Source organism: Ostrea edulis, chromosome 6 (genome assembly GCF_947568905.1).
Source record: "Ostrea edulis chromosome 6, xbOstEdul1.1, whole genome shotgun sequence".
Classification (NCBI taxonomy): Eukaryota; Metazoa; Mollusca; class Bivalvia; order Ostreida; family Ostreidae; genus Ostrea; species Ostrea edulis.
Window position 1 is genome coordinate 24,137,098 of NC_079169.1, and position 21,610 is coordinate 24,158,707.

General features: G+C 35.5%; 1 protein-coding gene and 1 long non-coding RNA gene across 4 annotated transcripts in view; both read left to right on the plus strand.

Moving 5' to 3' along the window:
* LOC125648027 (uncharacterized) overlaps positions 1-893 on the plus strand; it is a 6,733-nt gene extending 5,840 nt beyond the window's left edge. Inside the window, exon 2 of the long non-coding RNA XR_008796261.1 lies at positions 1-893. This exon is cut by the window's left edge and continues 385 nt beyond it. This is a non-coding gene — a long non-coding RNA (uncharacterized LOC125648027).
* LOC125648020 (cubilin-like) overlaps positions 1-21,610 on the plus strand; it is a 123,383-nt gene that overhangs the window by 82,957 nt on the left and 18,816 nt on the right. For all 3 annotated transcript variants that reach the window (XR_007360180.2, XM_056142106.1, XM_048874909.2), the window contains exons 49-56: positions 10,435-10,603; positions 10,959-11,159; positions 12,151-12,303; positions 12,709-12,830; positions 18,538-18,763; positions 18,890-19,074; positions 20,916-21,075; positions 21,162-21,317. Coding sequence is in view for 2 of the 3 variants with exons in the window: in XM_056142106.1 (XP_055998081.1) it covers positions 10,435-10,603; positions 10,959-11,159; positions 12,151-12,303; positions 12,709-12,830; positions 18,538-18,763; positions 18,890-19,074; positions 20,916-21,075; positions 21,162-21,317 (1,372 nt within the window). In the remaining variant the exon portion in view is untranslated. The remainder of the gene's footprint in view (positions 1-10,434; positions 10,604-10,958; positions 11,160-12,150; positions 12,304-12,708; positions 12,831-18,537; positions 18,764-18,889; positions 19,075-20,915; positions 21,076-21,161; positions 21,318-21,610) is intronic.

A 21,610-nucleotide genomic window follows, 5' to 3' on the forward strand; every position in this document is an offset into this window, starting at 1 on the left:
AATAACAAAATTTCGAATGTAATTCTTTGAGATTTATTTTTAATCAACTGCTCTAATAATGATGACTGTGCTATTCAAAATCTCAACGCTCTTAGCCTATGGTCTTTTCTCAAAGATTCAGTGTTTGATGATTTGTGGATTCAAAGGAGAGTATATATATACATTATTTGCTGTGGTTCGGAATTACCATAGTGCTTAACAGTAATCTTATTACAGTTTATTTCTAGTCATCATGATCTATTGTTTTAAAATATTAATTAAGCTCTGATTTTAATTGTATAATTTCATTTTGATTATGTTTATAACCTAAATTCAAATCTTTGTCAGAAATCAATCTGTTATGTTAATGAATATTTTGCGTTTTACATATCTATACGCATGGGGGGGAAATGGATGCGCATCGATGGGCTGATATAATTTTTCATCTTTCTATTTCAAATTGGTATAATTGTCAATTTTGTGAAATATTACATGGTAACTGTTGTAAGTTTCATATAATGTCCAAAAATTGTTACAGATATAGCACCCCCTTGTAATTAACCTTTTACAAATTTACTCTATGGGACATAAACTGACAAATCATTGGAAAAAATTCAACTCTACTCCATGAAATGTATTTGAATTTTAATATCCCATGTATAATGTGTCTATTTTTTATCATTTTAAAAATTTGTTTGCATCCTTAGGATCATTATGAATTTGTGTTAATTACTTATTGAACTACATATTACATATATTATTAGAAATATTTAAAACTACTATACATCTGTACAATCTCCTTTGTTAGTTATATGATTATTATTAATGTACTTGTCAACTGATGAAAAATTTAATCTGTTACACAGGCATAATTATGTATTGTTAAATACAGTTCCAATTTTCAAATACCTGTCAGTTATTGTGTTCATTATTTTTTCAATCTTGTATTCCGTTATAGGAGTTACTAAATATGCAGGCCACAAGTAGACTCCTGTATGTAATTTTTTTGCCTTGACTGTTGATGAGGCGTATTTTCGCTAAAGACGTATTTCCTTATTGAGGCGTACTTTCTACAATTGGAGGGTTTTTGTACGGGTGTAGACGTACTTATTAATCTAGACGTACTAATTTGCATAATTCAAGCTAAAGTACGCCAGTATTTTGCATAGGATTTGTTGTTTTTTGTACGGGTGTATTTTCGCTAGAGACGTATTTCCTAGTTGAGGCGTATTTTCTTTTTAAAGGCGTACTTTTAAATCTAGACGTACTAATTTGCATAATTCAAGCTAAATTACGCCCGGAGTACGCCTCAGGTACGCCAGTATTTTCCATAGGATTTGTTGTTAAAAATCTAGCTGGATTTTTTTCAGAATTATGGGTACGCCAGGAAATTTTAAAGAGACACTACAGCTCATTTTCCACATTTTGATATAGTGTTTTTTAAAACACGTATTGATAAAATGATAAATATAATATCGATACTGACAATTTTGAACAATTGGATGCATCAATTTACTCTCAAATGCGCTTTGAAGATCGTCCGGAATTCAAAGGTTTCTTCATGCTGACTCGGACTTTTGAATGCTTATTTACATCACGTGGTTTTGAATGACATCAAAGGTGCTGTGTAGGAAATTATTTAAATTCCCCTTCAAGGGGGTCCACACTCACCTTTCAAGTATAAGATTATTCCCTGCTCCTTATAATAAGTAATAATATAAATCATTGTATCAACAGAAACCCTTCCATGCATGTTCCAATTGACCGATGTTTTTACAACTAACACGTGTCGTGTTCAGAAAAAAATAGCACAAGTTTAATGTCTTCGCGGCTAGTCCCAATGGCAGATTTAGGGGGGGGGGGGGGCAGGATCCCCCTCCCTCTCGCCACAAATTGTGAGTGAAAATCCAAATTTTGCACCCAGAAAGCCGATTACTTTGGCTAATATTTGACTTTCTCATCCCCCTTCGGAAATCCTAGCTAGATCCGCCACTGAGTTACAATCGTTTCTCCTAGCCCTTTGTTTTCCAGCAGTCATACTGATCGCAAGGTCAATTTTATTTCACATATTAGTTTTATCTCATTTTATTTTTATCTCTTTTCTTACAGAATCTTTCAAAATTCTGGATCTATCTATCCACTACACTTTCTCTCACTGCACTGTTTACTGTCTATGCGCATGCGTCTGAAGACCGAAAGGAGGAGACTCGATAATTTTTGTATAGGCCATCAAAAAGTATTAAATTTTACGTTAAAACGAGAATTTTTGACTTTAGATAAGTGTTATTTTCGCAAAGTTCATACATTCAACAATGCAACAAAAATTGAAAAAGCGCTGGGAAAATTGTCATTTCATGATTTTTGCGCAAAATGAGCTGTAGTGTCTCTTTAAAAATTACGTGAGCAAATTTTCGTACGGGGGGGAAAAGTTTGGGTAATATCTTGTGTGTATTTACTGACTACAATCAACTCTTGATAAACTGCAGCCTTTTGTTCTGTTGAATCTATGGCATTACAGCGAATTTGGCGATGAATTGAATTTCCGCCATCTTGGGGAGAAAGAGTTACTTTTCCTATACATGTATATGTAAGAGTTATCTTTCCTTCACGTACAAAACTTCATGTTGAAAAATCTCAATCATTTTTCCAAAATAATAAGGCTTCATTTCAAAACAATACACATACAAGACACATATACACAATATGTTTCAAGTTATTTAAAAACCTTATCCATGGTGTCGGTATTCAGCGCACCGCATGGCTGTTTCCTGGTAGGTGAGCCGTCATTAACTGGACAAAGATCAACAAGTAATTCACCCTTTGCAACCAAAATATCACCCATTTTCCTCCTTTTTATGGACTTTCTCCATAAAACAGTAGAATAATTGGAGGTATCCTGTTGTGTATATTTCGGACGGTTTCCATGGTATGTTATAGTTTTCTTATTTTCTTAGAAATTCAACAGAAACCTCTTTCGTGGCGAAGCCATACTAAACTGAAATATTTTTTGATGAAGCATAAACAACAAGACGACGGTTCATATGAAGTAATTATTTTGTTTATTTAATACTGGATACCTTAATTCTGCCCAGGTGTACACCGGAGATCGATAATGACCACTGTCCCGCATCATCGATCACGTGCACCCATGGCGGTTTATCGAGATAATCAACACTTTGATATAGACGTTTGTAATAAAAATACTGTGGCAAATGGTGATAATGAATTTGGCGTTTTAACGAGAATTTTAAGTGATAAGAAAAACGTTCGTAGAAAAATGCGGCATTATAACAAAAATGGCAATGAATTGAGTGGCGATAATTCGATAAGGGCTATTCCAGAAATAAATACATGGGGGGGTCGGGAGGCGCCTTTTGTATATACCAAGCACACATAGAAAAAAATAAAAAATTACCCCATAACCCATCAAATTAATAAACTCATTTTACAATGACCCATCTAATAAAAAAAAAAAAAAACTAACCAGACCCACCACAAAAATATTTTTAAAAATGAAAACGGTACAAATCTCGCGAGGTTTTCCGGACAAACATTCTAGTCAATGACGCGGTAATGCCTGTGCGACATTGTATCACAGTAGTTCTGAAGAAACGATGTCACATCAACAATCAAAGGCATCTATGGCGGGAATGTTGGAAAGATTGGGAGTCCAAACGATGCTATTATCATGAAATGGGTATGGATATGTTTTTCCACGAATCGTTCGTCTTCTAATGGAGCCCGCGCCCGGAGGCCTCTATATCACCATCACACCGACTGATAAATATAACGCATCGGTACCCTCGTATAAATCAACTAAGGTTTGCCTATTTTTATTAGAAAACGGAGTACCTATTGGTTTCAAAATATTCCCAAAATCGATGCACTGTAAACTGTAATAATCTACAGAACAGAGTTCGCCGCCATCACGTCTAAAGGGACCCTACTAAACGCGCCTCTAATTTGAAGAGTGCCGTAATGGAAAGTTATGCGCTGCAAAGAGCGACAACTCGAATAGTTCTATGTTACTTCCGATTTCCGATTTCGAAAGCAGCATTTCGAAAGCACGTTTTCAATTTTCCCTCCGACGTTTTGTAACCAACACGACAAGAGCGACAATAAAAATATTCTGAAAACTCAACACCCACGTGGCACAAAATAAAACAATAGAAACTACCCACTACCCATAATAAATATTTTTTTAACAGTCCAACCACGGACCAATTAAAACATGAAAAAATACGACCACCCACACAAAAAAATATCGTTTGCCGCCTGACACCCCCCCCCCCCCCCCCCCCCCCCCCCCCCCCCCATTTGATCATTTCTGGAACAGCCCTAATTAACTGTACATGTATGAGGAAAATAACAAGTCATGATGCAAACTAGAAATTAATCTACAAAACTGTAGAAATGTTGTCTTTCCTTCTTGAAATTTTGATTAGTGCCACATTCTGTAACAGAACAGAGTCGCGTGTTACATCAGTTAATAAAATCAACACTTATTCACCAATCGGAAAATGCAAGTATCTACTAGTCTTCAAACTATTTACTGGCAGATGAAATAGCTAATTATACCACATGCAACGGAGTTTCGGAGGGTATAATGTTTTTGACCTGTCCGTCAGTTTGTCAGTCCATCAGTCCCTTTTTTGTCAGCACAACTCCTCTGAGACTGCTCAACAGAATTTCATGAAACTTTGTAGTTGATAAGGACACACTGTGTAGATGTGCATATTCCCAGAAAATTCTGATTCAATAATTTTTCTGGGAGTTATGTCCCTTTTCAACTTAGAATTTTGAGCCGTTTTGACCTGTTCTTTCAGTAATGCAGAGCATTACCATTCATTATGTGAGACATTGTTAAGCAGTGTTGAAGCCTGGGGTATGTGAGGTAGCTCACTTTTGCTTACTTTCATCCCCAAAGTATTTATTGTATATAGAATATCTTCAAAGTTATGATAAATATACATTTAGATTCTACTTATTGAATTGTGGAGTCCTGATATCGAAGCAGGTACTTACATGTATGTTCATCTCTTGAAGTCAGCTATTATAAATTTTGTGAATCTTCAGTCAGTCTCTGTGAAGTTTCATTGTATGACCTATTTACTATCACTCACAGCTACCATTCATATTGACACTCTGTTGACTGATACAGTACCCGCAACGTTATTCTTGACATGATAAACGATAGAACACGATACACGCACGATAGGATAGGATACACGCACGATACGATAGGATACACGTACGATACGATAGGATACACGATAAACCTGATAAACGCAAAACCTGATAAACGATCTTCACGATAGACCTGATAAACGCAAAACACGATAAACGATCTTCACGATAAACGGAAAACCTGATAGAAATGTTGTAAATTTAGAAACGGTTTAGACGGAACGAAATTTTGATACCTACAACATAATTACATTATGTTTACATTATGTTGATAATAATATTGAAGGATTTCAATGTTCATTATATACCTACATTACGGACAACACGGATTTCTTGTTTCCCGCGTTCTCGCGATGGGAAAAAATCTAACGCGGTAATCTATAGGTAACTCAGGAAAACCGCGTTCTCATCGCGGGATGACTATCAGCTACCTGTCCCCGTCGCGGTAACATTTGTTTAAAACATTGATCGGTTTTTTACCATATAATTTCTTTAATCCACGGTCGTACGTTTTTTTTTTAATGCCATCACAGCTAAAATTTAAAAAAAAACAATAATAAAATATATACGGCATTGAATTCATTATTTGATATCTATATGAATTTTATCAGCCAATGATTCTAAAACTTATATTGTCACCTAATGTTTAATATATAGATTGTACAGGGAATTAACTAAATGTAATATAATGTAGTGATATCATGCTTCAGTAGCTCTCTTATGCTAATGTATATTACCTTGAGTATGAAATAAAACCAAGTAATATTGTGTGTGTAGCGAGGAGGGGGTTATTTTGCATCAAGCTCTAAGTTCACGGCTCATTCAACATCTGAAGTTCTTTTCATAACGACCGCTTTAAAAAAAATCAACCGCACTACACCTGTTAGATATTTTTACACTATGATTGATAATTGATAGTCATAAGTAATTGGAACATATTTATTTGAATTGATATTTTGTTAACAAAACTGTTTAAAAAACATAAACAAAACCCGGCTTGTTTTAAATTCGCAATTTTGAAACGCTTAGTGTGTAAAAAAAAATTCAAATAATCATCAAAACCAACATAAATTTCCAGTATCTACACGTACAAGTATTGGTACATGCGTACATGTACAAGGTATAAAAAAAAAAAACAACGATGACAGCGGAATCGTGCCCGGTTGAACAGAATTTTGGGGGATGCAACACCCTTGCACCCTTTTAAAACTTAATCTTCTAAATGTGTGAAATACAATGTCCCTGAGAATGTTAGCTGTCAAAACACGGGTGATACACAAAATCAGATATAAGGACGCGAACAAGTTCAGCAGTTGCTATATAAGTAGCATACACGTGAAAAAAAAAAATCGGAAGAAAAAGAACCATTATTAAAATATACATGTATGTGATAAACAATGTAATTTACTGATTTTTCCTTTCAAATCGGAACTCCCTATTTTTCTGTTAGTGTTAATTACAAATAACTGTTTCTAGACAAACAAATGTTTAGGAACTTCAGAAGAAGGAGCTTTCAGATTTACTGTGCTCGGTTTACTGTCCTACTTTCCAGACTACTTAGAATTAAATTGTGATAATTTTTCACTCTCTCTCTGGACAGACAAATAGCTCTTCTTCTGCCTTAAAATCGACAACTTTAAGTTCTCCTTCAAATATACCGTCTTTCCTCGATTCCTAAAAATAGCTTCTTTAACAAAACGAATAAAGGTTTCGGAAAGTATCGTACTTTTTCATTAGATTTTATATACGATCCCGATAGTTTCCGAAGCTACACGATAAACTATTTTCACGATAAACGGAAAACCTGATACACGCAAAACACGATACACGATAGAACTGATAAACGCAAAACACGATAGAAAACGGAAAACCTGATACACGATAGGATAGGATACACGCACGATACGATAGGATACACGCACGATACGATAGGATACACGCACGATAGAGCACGATAGGAATGTCAAGAATAACGTTGCGGGTACTGTAGTATGTCGTCATGCAAACTCAGGGTCCGATAATGTCTTTGATTCAATTATTATCTGGTTTTATAGACCTATTACTGTAACCCATATTGTCTGGACAGAGATTGATCATTTTCTATACTTAATTGATATTCTGTGGTTAAAAAGAAAATACTCAAGCTGGAATTATAAACTATCATAAAGTAATTTGCATTTCTGTTTAGCAGGGGTTGTTTATTTTTTAGTTGGTTGTAAAATTTGGCAAAATTTGAGATTGGGGCTTTATATGATATTGATATGATGGGATGCAAGTATTACATACAGATATGCATTCTCTCACCAGAGGGCGCATTGCACAAGCTTTGCTTACACCAATATAATCACATATGATTCTCATTTCCTTGCCCTTTAAAAGATCTGGCAACAGGTGAAACACCAGGCTCTTTTCATAGCCCAGTGGCACTTCATTGAGGATGTATGCTACACCACAGAAATTTGATATGGATGAAAAGTGGAGAATATGTACAAAAATATTTTGAAATTGAAAACTTTCAAATTTACTTTATTTAATCAAAAATGCTGTTTTAGTAGAAAGCAATCTGAAAAAAATTTAAACGCCCTGCTGCACTCGAACCAGCAATCTACAGTTCAGCAGTCGATGTGCTAACCTACTGAGCTACTCAGGTAGGCAATGAATTTTGGAATTAATAGACAAATATTGCTTATATCTATATTTTCATCCATGTTTTAAAGGAAGTCAGCCATTATGACGATGTAGAGTACCTATTTTACCATATGCTGTTTGTCTCTTATTTTACAAGTTTTACCGTATTTTTACAGCCTTTCTTACTTTTGATTCCATGTTTACGTTTAATCTCCACCATGTGAATGTCCTACATTCATATTATACACATATTACAAAGTAGTTTAGGATCAGAAAACAGTGATTTTCAAGAATTTACAGTAAGCATCAATTTAATTGCACCAAAAGCATTTCATAATATGACTAAATATTTAGTCCAAAACATAAATGTTGGATATTAGAAATTTTTACAAGATTTCTGTAAAATGCCGTTGACAGAGGTGTAGTGCGAGTAGCGCTCGGAACTCTGGGTAGAGAATGACAGATATGTTGGGAAATTCTTTGAAGGTATTAATCTACTCAATAACCACATGAGTGCATTATTTGTTAAAGTAAACATACCAAGTTTTGCATCTTTATGAATTATAGATTTAATTTCCATGTTTTCTATGAACCCTTTCACCAGCGGAGCCACATTAGGGGTTTCACCAGGGCAGAGCCACATTAGGGGTTTCACCAGGGCAGCCACATTAGGGGTTTAAAGTCTTATGTAGGATTTCATGAACCCTTTCACCAGGGCAGTGCCACATTAGGGGTTTCACTGGGGCAGAACCACATTAGGGCTTTCACCAGGGCAGACGCACTTTAGGGGTTTCACCAGGGCAGAGCCACATAAGGGGTTTCACCAGGGCAGAGCCACATTAGGGGTTTCAACAGAACAGAGCCACATTAATGGTTTCACCAGGGCAGAGCCACATTTGCAGGGATTAAAATTAACCCTTAAAATTAAGTAGCCAAACTGGCTACTAACTTTCAAATTTCACTAGCCCAGAATGAGATTTATTAGCCCATATATTATAACGAAGAACACATTTTGTCAGAAATATTCACTTTATTATTCACTGCATTTACTCTAACTCATGCTCTATTTCCTTTTCCATGCTTGGAGAACGTTTTGCAGGCCATCAAAACATGCCTAGCTCATCGTCTAACTACAACCACGGTCTGTTTTCCTTCCACGAAATTTGGAATTTTCTCAGTCTTGTTAGTTTGTAGTTTTTATTGTACTCTTTTGTTTATTTGTGGGATCGGGAGCCTTAATCCCTTCAATAAATCCCAACATGATGTTTTTCAGATTTTCCTAATCGGGCTAATCTTCGCCCGTGTGAGACTTAACTAACAGGAAACATATCACGCAACGTAAATGTAGATAACCAAATGCACCATTTAAAATTCCGTAATATTACTACGTAACACTCTTAAATCGTATAGAGATTTGCCGATCGTATTTTTATACCCCCCGCAACAAGTTGTGGGGGGGGGGGGGGGGGGTATACTGGAATCGGGTTGTCCGTCTGTCTGTCCGTCCGTCTGTAGACGCAATGGTTTCCGGGCTCTAAAGCATCATCCTTTCCACCTACCGTCACCATATCATATATATGGACTATCCATGGGATGAGGATGTTCCCTATCGATTTTGGGGTCAAAAGGTCAAAGGTCACGCGCTTTGGACATCGAAGTAGCAATATGGTTCGGTTTGTCATGCCATTTCTTTTTTACACTCAGAAAAGAGGTAGTTTATACCTATTACCAACACCCTTTGGGAGATTGGGGTAAGCGGGGGGTATTCTTAGTGAGCATTGCTCACAGTACCTCTTGTTTATTATTTTATTTAAAAAGATAATAAACACGAACTATGATTTCAATGAGAAACCGGGTTTATCACCGATATTACAACTTTGGACATAGAGGAAATTCTGGTTGCCAACCGGGCCAGTGCCTTACGAAGTTTTCATCACCCGTACCAATATGTAGTCGCCTCGGGCGACCGGGCAACCGTTAATTTTAATCCCTGATTTGGGGTTTAAAGTTTTTTTATAGGAACATACAGGAAACTTCTTCAAAACGATTTCTCAAGAACTAGAAGAGTACAGGTTCTCAAACTGATGTGCAAGCTTCCTTATTTAGTGTATATTCATGTTCACATTATGACCCAGGATTCTAGATAGTGCCATGATAGACTTTAAAGATATGTGTACTAAGGATGCATGTATTCAGGAAAAATCTTCAAAGAATTACAAGGGTTTGATTTGTTAAATTGATATGAAAGTATCCTCATAAGTATAAATTCAAGTTTTTGCATATCTTGCATATCAAAACATCTGAGCCAAAGAAGAGGCCCTGATAAGGTTTTGGAAGTTTTATACATGGGAATATGTAGACAAGCTTTCCAAAAATCTTCTCAAGAACCTTATATGGTACGATATCTTTTTAATTTATTAGGTAAACATCCTCATGTAGTGTACATTAAAATTTGTTCAAGCTGGGGTAACAAGAAGAGAGTTTGTAATAGGGATTTATTTATACATGTATGTACATGGGAAAATGGAGATGGCTGGTGTGAACATCTTGTTTTAGGGTATTCAGAGGGACTCTCCCAGAATTCCCTGTTATTCTTCTGAGCCTAATTTAATTACATTTTGTAGTTGAATTTTTACTCAGGTATATAACGGAATCATGAGCGACTCTCCCAGTATTGGTCGTTTCTGTGGTGCTAATCTACCCACAGTTGTGGAATCCAGCGGCAACATGATGAAGGTCATCTTCCGTACGGACGGTTCCATTAGTAATGGTGGATTTAGAGCTCGCTACACATCACTCAACGAACAAAGTAAAACATTTCTGTTTCTTTGTGGAATTTCTTGTTGTGTTTGTTTTTGGTTGGGTTTTTTTTTGGGGTGGGGGGGGGGGGGGGGGGTTTAAAAGATTTAATTTTGTACATCATCATTGCATTGAATTTGCAATGGAGTATATTTGTAAAAATGAAAATTATTTTCTTGATCACTATGCTTTGGATGTTGTAGATTTGCTAGCGTGATATTATAATATCAATAAAAAAAAATACTACACTAATGAATCTATGTTGTAATTTTACCTGTATGCAACACTATACTAATAGATGGAATACTAGTAGTCATGTCCGAAAAACAAGTGTCAGGTGCTGTTTACCATTTCTGTACTTGTAGGATGTGGTGGGATACTGACACGCCCCCTTGGTAATATTTCGTCTCCTGGATACGCTAGAGGAAACTACAGTAACAATGAAGAATGTGTGTGGTACTTAAACAACCAAAACCAGACCAGTTCTTCCATCTTTATTGTGTTTAACACCTTACAAACGGAATGGCAGGCTAGATGTGGCTTCGATTTCCTCGAAGTTAAGGAAGGTAAGTACTCAAACATTGCGTCAGTTTTATTCTCAAGTGACAGTATCTGTAAAATCACTAATTTTGTGGTCCTTTTATGTTACTGCAGTATATATAGATCAGTTTCAGAATCGGAAATTGAGTCTAATTAAATCCATACAAGGTTGAGACCAAGACAATGCTAAACAGAGAAACTTCAAACACATACTCTGATAGGGATTAACACATTTGGAGTTCAGCACATAGATAAGAGGGAAAATCTGAAGTGTTGAGCACAGTCTGATACAAGTGATTACTGTTCAACATATACTCTTACAGGAATTGAAATATTTAATGTTTAACATATAATCTGATAGGGGTATTGAGGGTTGAGTACAAAGATTTGAAACAAATTGTCTTGTAGGAGTCACAGGGGCTCACTAAGCCCGTTTTGGGCCCGAAATAAAATTATGTTAAAATAATGGTACAAATGTGGAAGAGTTGAGAAAATACATGTAGTCTTGTAGAAATTGAAATACTGGTACAAATGTAATAGGGTTGAACAAATAGTTTTGGTTAATGTACATTTGTATTTAGGGTTGAGCAAATAGTCTTGTATGAGTTGAAATACTGGTACAAATGTAGTAGGGTTGAACAAATAGTCTTGTAGGGGTTAATGTATGAAAGGTGAAGATAACGAACAGTGATCAATCTCATAACTCCTATAAACAATACAAAATAGAGAGTTGGGCAAATACGGACCCCTGGATACACCAGAGGTGGGATCAGGTGCCTAGAGGGAGTAAGCATCCCCTGTCGACTGGTCAAACCAGCTGTGAGCCCTATATCTTGATCAGGTAAACGGAGCTGTCTACAGTTAAGCAAAAAGTCTTGTAGGAGTTAATGTATTTAGGGTTGAGCAAATAGTCTTGTAGGAGTTGAAATATTGGTACAAATGTATTTAGGATTTCATCCACATGCCTATATTGTAATCATCCAGGCATACCCTCTTCATGATCATGTCTTGCTCTAGGTAACTCAGAAAATGGACAGTTAATTGGGCAATACTGTGGAAACACGACCTTACCTGACCCGATTATTTCTCCCTTGGCCAATCTGTGGATGAGGTTTCGGACCGACATGTCTATCGTAGATAAAGGATTTCTGCTGAACTACGCATACACAGGTAAATGGGGCTCATCTTTTTAACTGAATGTGGCATGTCTAAGTATCACGAATTATGCAAGATTTATTGCGTTTTACTTGTGTAGTAGTTTTCTATCTGGACCTATAATGATCATTCAAAGGTATCACCGTTATGTCGTAAGTCATCAAAATGCATGTACTGTTGATACAGCTTTAATTGTGAGGCATTCATTTACATGAATAACTTAATTCTACAGATATTTTCTATGACTCATGTATCTTGCATATGAATTGATGATGCTAATCTTAGAAAAATTAGAATCTTTTGGAAAATGATTTGAGTGTAATAGTTGGTTGGTTTTTTTTTTTTCAAATTTGAGTGTTTTTTATTTGGTACAATAGAAAGGCCATGAAGATATTTTGCATGTTTTATTTTCTTCTTGAGATTGCGGAGGTGTCCTGACAGCAGAAAGCGGAGAAATCCTGAGTCCTAACTTCCCGTTTAATTACAATCACAGCGATGCATGCGCCTGGTTAATACTGGCTCCAGAAGGCTCTAGAATTCAGGTATTGTCGTATACAGACATCATTTATCTATAAGGAGTATTATTGTCGTATACAGATACCATTATCTATAGGGAGTATTATTGTCATATACAGATATCATTATCTATAAGGAGAGTTATTGTCATATACAGATATCATTATCTATAAGGACTGTTATTGTCATATACAGATATCATTGTCTATAGGGAGTGTTATTGTCATATAGAGATATCATTGTCTATAAGGAGTGTTATTGTCGTATACAGATATCATTATCTATAAGGAGTATTATTGTTATATACAGATATCATTATCTATAAGGAGTGTTACTGTCGTATACAGATATCATTGTCTATAAGGAGTGTTATTGTCATATACAGATATCATTAGGGCTGTTCCAGAAATGATCAAATGGGGGGGTCGGGCGGCAAATGATATTTTTTTGTGTGGGTGGTCGTATTTTTTCATATTTTATTTGGTCCGTGGTTGGACTGTTAAAAAAATATTTATTATGGGTAGTGGGTAGTTTCTATTGTTTTATTTTGTGCCATGTGGGTGTTGAGTTTTCAGAATATTTTTATTGTCGTGTTGGTTACAAAACGTCGGAGGGAAAATTGAAAACGTGCTTTCGAAATGCTGCTTTCGAAATCGGAAGTAACATAGAACTATTCGAGTTGTCGCTCTTTGCAGCGCACAACTTTCCAGTACGGCACTCTTCAAATTAGAGGCGCATTTAGTAGGGTCCCTTTGGACTTGATGGCGGCGAACTCTGTTCTGTAGATTATTACAGTTTACAATGCATCGATTTTGGGAATATTTTGAAACCAATAGGTATTCCGTTTTCTAATAAAAATAGGCAAACCTTAGTTGATTTATACGAGGGTACCGATGCGTTATATTTATCAGTCAGTGTGATGGTGATATAGAGGCCTCCGGGCGCGGGCTCCATTAGAAGACGAACGATTCGTGGAAAAACATATCCATACCCATTTCATGATAATAGCATCGTTTGGACTCCCAATCTTTCCAACATTCCCGCCATAGATGCCTTTGATTGTTGATGTGACATCGTTTCTTCAGAACTACTGTGATACAATGTCGCACAGGCATTACCGCGTCATTGACTAGAATGTTTCAAACATTGTTTGTCCGGAAAACCTCGCGAGATTTGTACCGTTTTCATTTTTAAAAATATTTTTGTGGTGGGTCTGGTTAGTTTTTTTTTTAATTAGATGGGTCATTGTAAAATGAGTTTATCAATTTGATGGGTCATGGGGTAATTTTTTTTATGGGTGCTTGGTATATACAAAAGGTGCCTCCCGACCCCCCATGTATTTATTTCTGGAATAGCCCTTATCTATAAGGAGTATTATTGTCGTATACAGATATCATTATCTATAAGGAGTGTTATTGTCATATACAGATATCATTATCTATAAGGAGTATTATTGTCGTATACAGATATCATTATCTATAAGGAGTATATTGTTGTATACAGATATCATTATCTATAAGGAGTATATTGTTATATACAGATATCATTATCTATAAGGAGTATTATTGTCATATACAGATATCATTATCTATAAGGAGTGTTATTGTCATATACAGATATCATTATCTATAAGGACTGTTATTGTCATATACAGATATCATTATCTATAAGGAGTATTATTGTCATATACAGATATCATTATCTATAAGGAGTATTATTGTCATATACAGATATCATTATCTATAAGGAGTGTTATTGTCATATAGAGATATCATTATTTATAAGGAGTGTTATGTCTGCTGTGGATTTCATACATGCATTGTTCACAACTGCATCGCATTCATGAGGAAATGGCTATCATTTTAATATGTAGAGATACAGTACCCGCAACGTTATTCTTGACATTCCTATCGTGCTCTATCGTGCGTGTATCCTATCGTATCGTGCGTGTATCCTATCGTATCGTGCGTGTATCCTATCCTATCGTGTATCAGGTTTTCCGTTTTCTATCGTGTTTTGCGTTTATCAGTTCTATCGTGTATCGTGTTTTGCGTGTATCAGGTTTTCCGTTTATCGTGAAAATCATTTATCATGTAGCTTCGGAAACTATCGGGATCGTATATAAAATCTAATGAAAAAGTACGATACTTTCCGAAACCTTTATTCGTTTTGTTAAAGAAGCTATTTTTAGGAATCGAGGAAAGACGGTATATTTGAAGGAGAACATAAAGTTGTCGATTTTAAGGCAGAAGAAGAGCTATTTGTCTGTCCAGAGAGAGAGTGAAAATTTATCACAATTTAATTCTAAGTAGTCTGGAAAGTAGGACAGTAAACCGAGCACAGTAAATCTGAAAGCTCCTTCTGAAGTTCATAAACATTTGTTTGTCTAGAAACAGTTATTTGTAATTAACACTAACAGAAAAATAGGGAGTTCCGATTAGAAAGGAAAAATCAGTAAATTACATTGTTTATCACATACATGTATATTTTAATAATGGTTCTTTTTCTTCCGAATTTTTTTTCACGTGTATGCTACTTATATAGCAACTGCTGAACTTGTGCTCGTCCTTATATCTGATTTTGTGTATCACCCGCGTTTTGACAGCTAACATTCTCAGGGACATTGTATTTCACACATTTAGAAGATTAAGTTTTAAAAGGGTGTAAGGGTGTTGCATCCCCCAAAATTCTGCTCAACTGGGCACGATTCCGCTGTCATCGTTGTTGTTTTTTTTAAATACCTTGTACATGTACACATGTACCAATACTCGTACGTGTAGATACTGGAAATTTATGTTGGTTTTGATGATTATTTGAATTTTTTTTTACACACTAAGGGTTTCAAAATTGCGAATTTAAAACAAGCCGGGTTTTGTTTATATTTTTTAAACAGTATATTTATGTTTTGTTAACAAAATATCAATTCAAATAAATATGTTCCAATTACTTATGACTATCAATTATCAATCATAGTGTAAAAATATCTAACAGGTGTAGTGCGGTTGATTTTTTTTAAAGCGGTCGTTATGAAAATAACTTGAGATGTTGAATGAGCCGTGAACTTAGAGCTTGATGCAAAATAACCCCCTCCTCGCTACACGCACAATATTACTTGGTTTTATTTCATACTCAAGGTAATATACATTAGCATAAGAGAGCTACTGAAGCATGATATCACTACATTATATTACATTTAGTTAATTCCCTGTATAATCTATATATTAAACATTAGGTGACAATATAAGTTTTAGAATCATTGGCTGATAAAATTCATATAGATATCAAATAATGAATTCAATGCCGTATATATTTTATTATTTTTTTTAAATTTTAGCTGTGATGGCATTAAAAAAAACAAAAAAACGTACGACCGTGGATTGAAGAAATTATATGGTACAAAACCGATCAATGTTTTAAACAAATGTTACCGCGACGGGGACAGGTAGCTGATAGTCATCCCGCGATGAGAACGCGGTTTTCCTAACTTACCTATAGATTACCGCGTTAGATTTTTTCCCATCGCGAGAACGCGGGAAACAAGAAATCCGCTTTGTCCGTAATGTAGGTATATAATGAACATTGAAATCCTTCAATATTATTATCAACATAATGTAAACATAATGTAATTATGTTGTAGGTATCAAAATTTCGTTCCGTCTAAACCGTTTCTAAATTTACAACATTTCTATCAGGTTTTCCGTTTATCGTGAAGATCGTTTATCGTGTTTTGCGTTTATCAGGTCTATCGTGAAGATCGTTTATCATGTTTTGCGTTTATCAGGTTTATCGTGTATCCTATCGTATCGTGCGTGTATCCTATCGTATCGTGCGTGTATCCTATCCTATCGTGCGTGTATCGTGTTCTATCGTTTATCATGTCAAGAATAACGTTGCGGGTACTGTATCAAAGCCAAAAATATTAAAAATGTAAATACATGTACATCACATTTAACAAGCAAAGAGAGGGCATTTTATTATTGATATTTTTGAAGATATAAATACTTTCAGGTACTTGAATATATCAATGTAACCTCGGGTAATACATTGACCTAGACCTGTATAAGATAAACCATCGTAATACCCTGACCTAGATCTGTATAAAATAAACCATCGTAATACCCTGACCTAGACCTGTATAAAATAAACCACCGTAATACCCTGACCTAGACCTGTATAAAATAAACCATCGTAATACCCTGACCTAGACCTGTATAAAATAAACCATCGTAATACCCTGACCTAGACCTGTATAAAATAAACCACCGTAATACCCTGACCTAGATCTGTATAAAATAAACCATCGTAATACCCTGACCTAGATCTGTATAAAATAAACCATCGTAATACCCTGACCTAGACCTGTATAAAATAAACCACCGTAATACCCTGACCTAGACCTGTATAAAATAAACCATCGTAATACCCTGACCTAGACCTGTATAAAATAAACCATCGTAATACCCTGACCTAGACCTGTATAAAATAAACCATCGTAATACCCTGACCTAGACCTGTATAAAATAAACCATCGTAACAAGAATAAATAGTCATTTTTCTTTATTGAATCGCAAGTTGATCTGCAAGTTGCTTTACACTGCTTTCACAGTGCAGCCAGTTACCAATGACCCTTCACGAACACCGGAAAATGTTGTTCAGTTTAGATGAGATTTTATTTTCTGCAGCCTATTAGTGCAGAGCTGCCATGCAGCCTTATTAGTCCAGAGCTGCCAACCCTCACGAATTTGGCGTAAGGCTTACAATTTTAGGGCCGAAAATACGCCTTACGATTTCACTATATATCTTCCGATTTTCGCTTATTTGACATTTCGAAAGTTTTAAGCTGTCCGTCATTGGTTTTTACTTTTATAAGAAACAAGCCATAGTCGTTACTATGTTTGTTTGCATAGTCTATATATATACGAAATCTCGATCATTTTTATGCTTTGAAATAAACAATATGGCAGCTGCTACTAAGCATAAGGCATATGTTGATGGAAATAACAACAATACTCCCCCAAAGAAGAAAACCTGATAGAGCCAGTAATTCAAAGAACAACATGCAACTACACTGTAAACATCTATTTGTTTCAAAGTCAGAAAGGGGGAGTTTGTATGATAAGTGTACAATCTGTTTGATAAACTTCAACATTTTTCACGGCAGGGAAAATGACATTAAAAAACTTGCCAGAATAAGTGACACAGTAACTGTAAAATTATATAATATACTAATGTAACAAGATTTTATACTCAAGTTTTAGAAAGTAAAATCAATAAAAGATATATTTGACTTTCTGCAGTTGCAGAATGCATAACAATATCTAAATTAATTAAATTTGGATTTGAAATATGCCTAAAATTGCTCAGGTTACATCTTTATTCATAAAAGATCTCCAGCGGCAGGGGGCTTAGGCGTCCCCCTGACCCCCGCCTTACTATTTTCCATTTCATAATGTTGGCAGCTCTGCTAATGCTTCCTTCTGATTTGTGTTGCAGGTAACCTTCTGATTTGTATTGCAGGTAACCTTCGGATTTGTATTGCAGGTAACCTTCGGATTTGTGTTGCAGGTAACCTTTGGATTTGTGTTGCAGATAACCCTCTGATTTGTGTTGCAGGTAACCTTCTGATTTGTATTGTAGGTAACCTTCTGATTTGTGTTGCAGGTAACCTTCTGATTTGTGTTGCAGGTAACCTTCTGATTTGTATTACAGGTAACCTTCTGATTTGTATTACAGGTAACCTTCAAAAACTTTTCCCTGGAGAGTCACCCTAACTGTGCCTTTGACTACGTGGACATCCTGAATGGACGCTATGTGAGCTCGCCCTCTATCGGTAAACTGTGCGGGACCACAGTACCCCAACCATTCACATCACAAAGTAATGGAATAAGAATCATCTTCAAAACGGACTATAGCGTGGCAGCCAACGGCTTCAAAATTCAGTACAGCTTTGTGACAGGAGGTGAGTGAAAGCAGCATTTCCCCATATATTTGTGTACATTATTGATTTCTGTTTATTGTCCTATTTATCTATGTTATGCAGTTGTTGACCATTTTCTAGTCTTTAGAGTACAGTTGTGCATTTCAGGATGTGGGGGTTTGTATCACAGCAGCACAGGCCTTATCTCCAGCCCCAACTACCCATCCAGTTACCCCCACAACACTGAGTGTGTCTGGGACATCAATGTACAAGAGGGCTACCACGTGGTCCTTAACTTTATCCCGCCCTTTGACATGGAGGCACATGGTAGCTGTACATATGATTATGTGGAGGTATGTTGTCCCTAACTTTATACCACCCTTTGACATGATCATATAACGAAAATGTAATTGAATGAAAAAAATGTTTTCAAGATTTTTTTTACTCCTGAACATTTAGGAAAATGAACTGGGTGCATATTTATAATAAGCTTAGAGGCCTTTTATCGAAAGTTTTAATTTCATGGCCCCTGGGTCAGAGGGTCAAACCCCATGGCTTGGCAATGTAGGATATGATCATGGAAATTTATTGGTTTAAAATCTTCAAACATCTAGATACTTTCTTCAAACAAAAACTTGGGTGATATATATAGGAATCACAAAGTCTGTCCATTTTCTACCCTTCCGTATTATCAATGTATCGGGGTCAGAACATTGTCATGCAATTAAAGGTCATATTGAACTCAAACATTTTTAGAAATCTGTTCTGACCTTGAACCAAAAACATTTTACCAAGGTCACTAGTAAAAGAGAAAATGAAAAAATATTTGTATAGGACTAAACTTTGTTAATCTTGAATGAAGACTGTGTTTCCAAAGTGAAGGTCGTCATTTGAAAATGTTAACAAAATATATTTCTGAGCCACTACTTTGGCATGAAGGTTACTTTACGATCATACAGTGGATCATGACCCTGAAACAAGTTCTTTGGCCAAGGTTAATGTTAAAATTGTCAAAATTGGTTGACAAGCCATAAGTTTGAAATGGAGTTGCATTAGAGGGCAATACAGTAAAACTCGAATATAGCGAACACGGATATAGCAAAATTACGGCTATAGCGAAGTAAAATTGATTTCCCCGGCAATTCTTTATATATTCTATATTAAAATCTGCGTCTATAATGAACACGGATATAGTGAATTTACGGACATAACGAAGTAAATTTCTATTCCCCTTGAATTAAAAATGAACGTAAAAATCACCTTTTATAGCGAATTTGGTTTTCATTTTATACTTGTGATTTTTAACAATCGCTTTCCATTGCCTTAAAGGACCTATACTTATTATGAAATTTTTGTTTCATTTTTTTCAAAAGAGGTTGTTAGCGCAAAAGAATAGTTACACATACTTTTAGCTAATATATTGTTTGTATTGTATTGTTTACTATTCTCGTTAATTTAAATTGAAGTTAGATTGCATTTATTTTATCGTATACTCCTTTAATATTTGTGTAAAGCAACAAGTAAATGACAACTGCGATAGACTGTTTGTATGTATTGCACATAATTTTGTTGACATTGTTCTTTCGACATGTTCTTGCGTGACTTAATAATCCATCAAGAAAAATTATCATATATAAATCAGTGTGTATAGTTTCTGTATAAAAATATTTCTTTTTGAAAATACATTGGCTTAATTTCTCTTAGAGACAATACAAACACTGTTATATTGATTGGTGCTTTCTTATACAAATGATATACATGTAGAACAAATCAGTTTTATAACGAATTCGTTATATTTAAATTATGAATTTGCTATAAGTGTATAGCGAATTACGCTTATAGTGAATTTTATAGAGTGTCCACAGAAATTTGCTATATCAGAGTTTTACTGTATTTGGCAGAAAAGTTAATAGTGTCAGTATCATTTGGCCAAGGTCACTGGTAAAAAAGAAAAAAAAAACCATATCATTACTTTGTAGTGAAGGATAGTTAAAATTCATACCAAGGTCACTGGTAAAAAAGAAAAAAAAACATATCATTACTTTGTAGTGAAGGATATTGTCAAAGTTCATACCTGACATAAATGTTGTTTATCAGGAGACTCATGTTCTGTGAAATTTTTAATCAATTGAATTATGTTAGTCAGTCTTGATAGTGTTTGGATTAGGTTTTTAACACTTGCTGCAATTTTAAGGTGGATGATGCCCTGAGAAATGGAACCCTGGTAAATCTAGGTCGGTGGTGCAGTAATCTGACTCCACCTCCACAGAAGTCCTCCTCCAGCCAGATGGTAGTCAAGTTTCGCTCTGATCCTACCATCAATGGAAACGGGTTTGCTGCTAACTGGACGTCAGGTGTGATTTAACGATTTTCTTGATTTAGTTTAATAAAGATTTTAATATATTACAACTGCACACTCCCGATTCCCTTCACTTTGCAGGCTGTGGAGCATTATTTACAGAAGATAAAGCAGACTTTGTGTCACCGGGTTATCCCAGTCAATATGGACATAACTTAATGTGCAATTACACGATCTCCGTGGATCCACAGAGATTTATTGTGTTCACTTTTTATAGTGTCAATTTCCACATTGAAGGTAAGTCCCTGTCGCATGAACAAGTCAGATGAAACTTTCAAATTACAATTCATTCAAGTTTGATTTTGACATTTTATCAATTGATGAAAAATAATTTGTTTTCTTTCAGATGAAATTTTTAGCTCACCTGAGCTGAAAGCTCAAGTGAGCTTTTCTGATCATTTGTATCCATCTGTAAACTTTTTACATTTTTGACTTGTCCAGAACCACTGGGCCAATTTCAACCAAACTTGACAAAAAGCATCCTTGAGTTAAGGGCTTTCAAGTTTGTTGAAATGAAGGGCCGTGCTCCC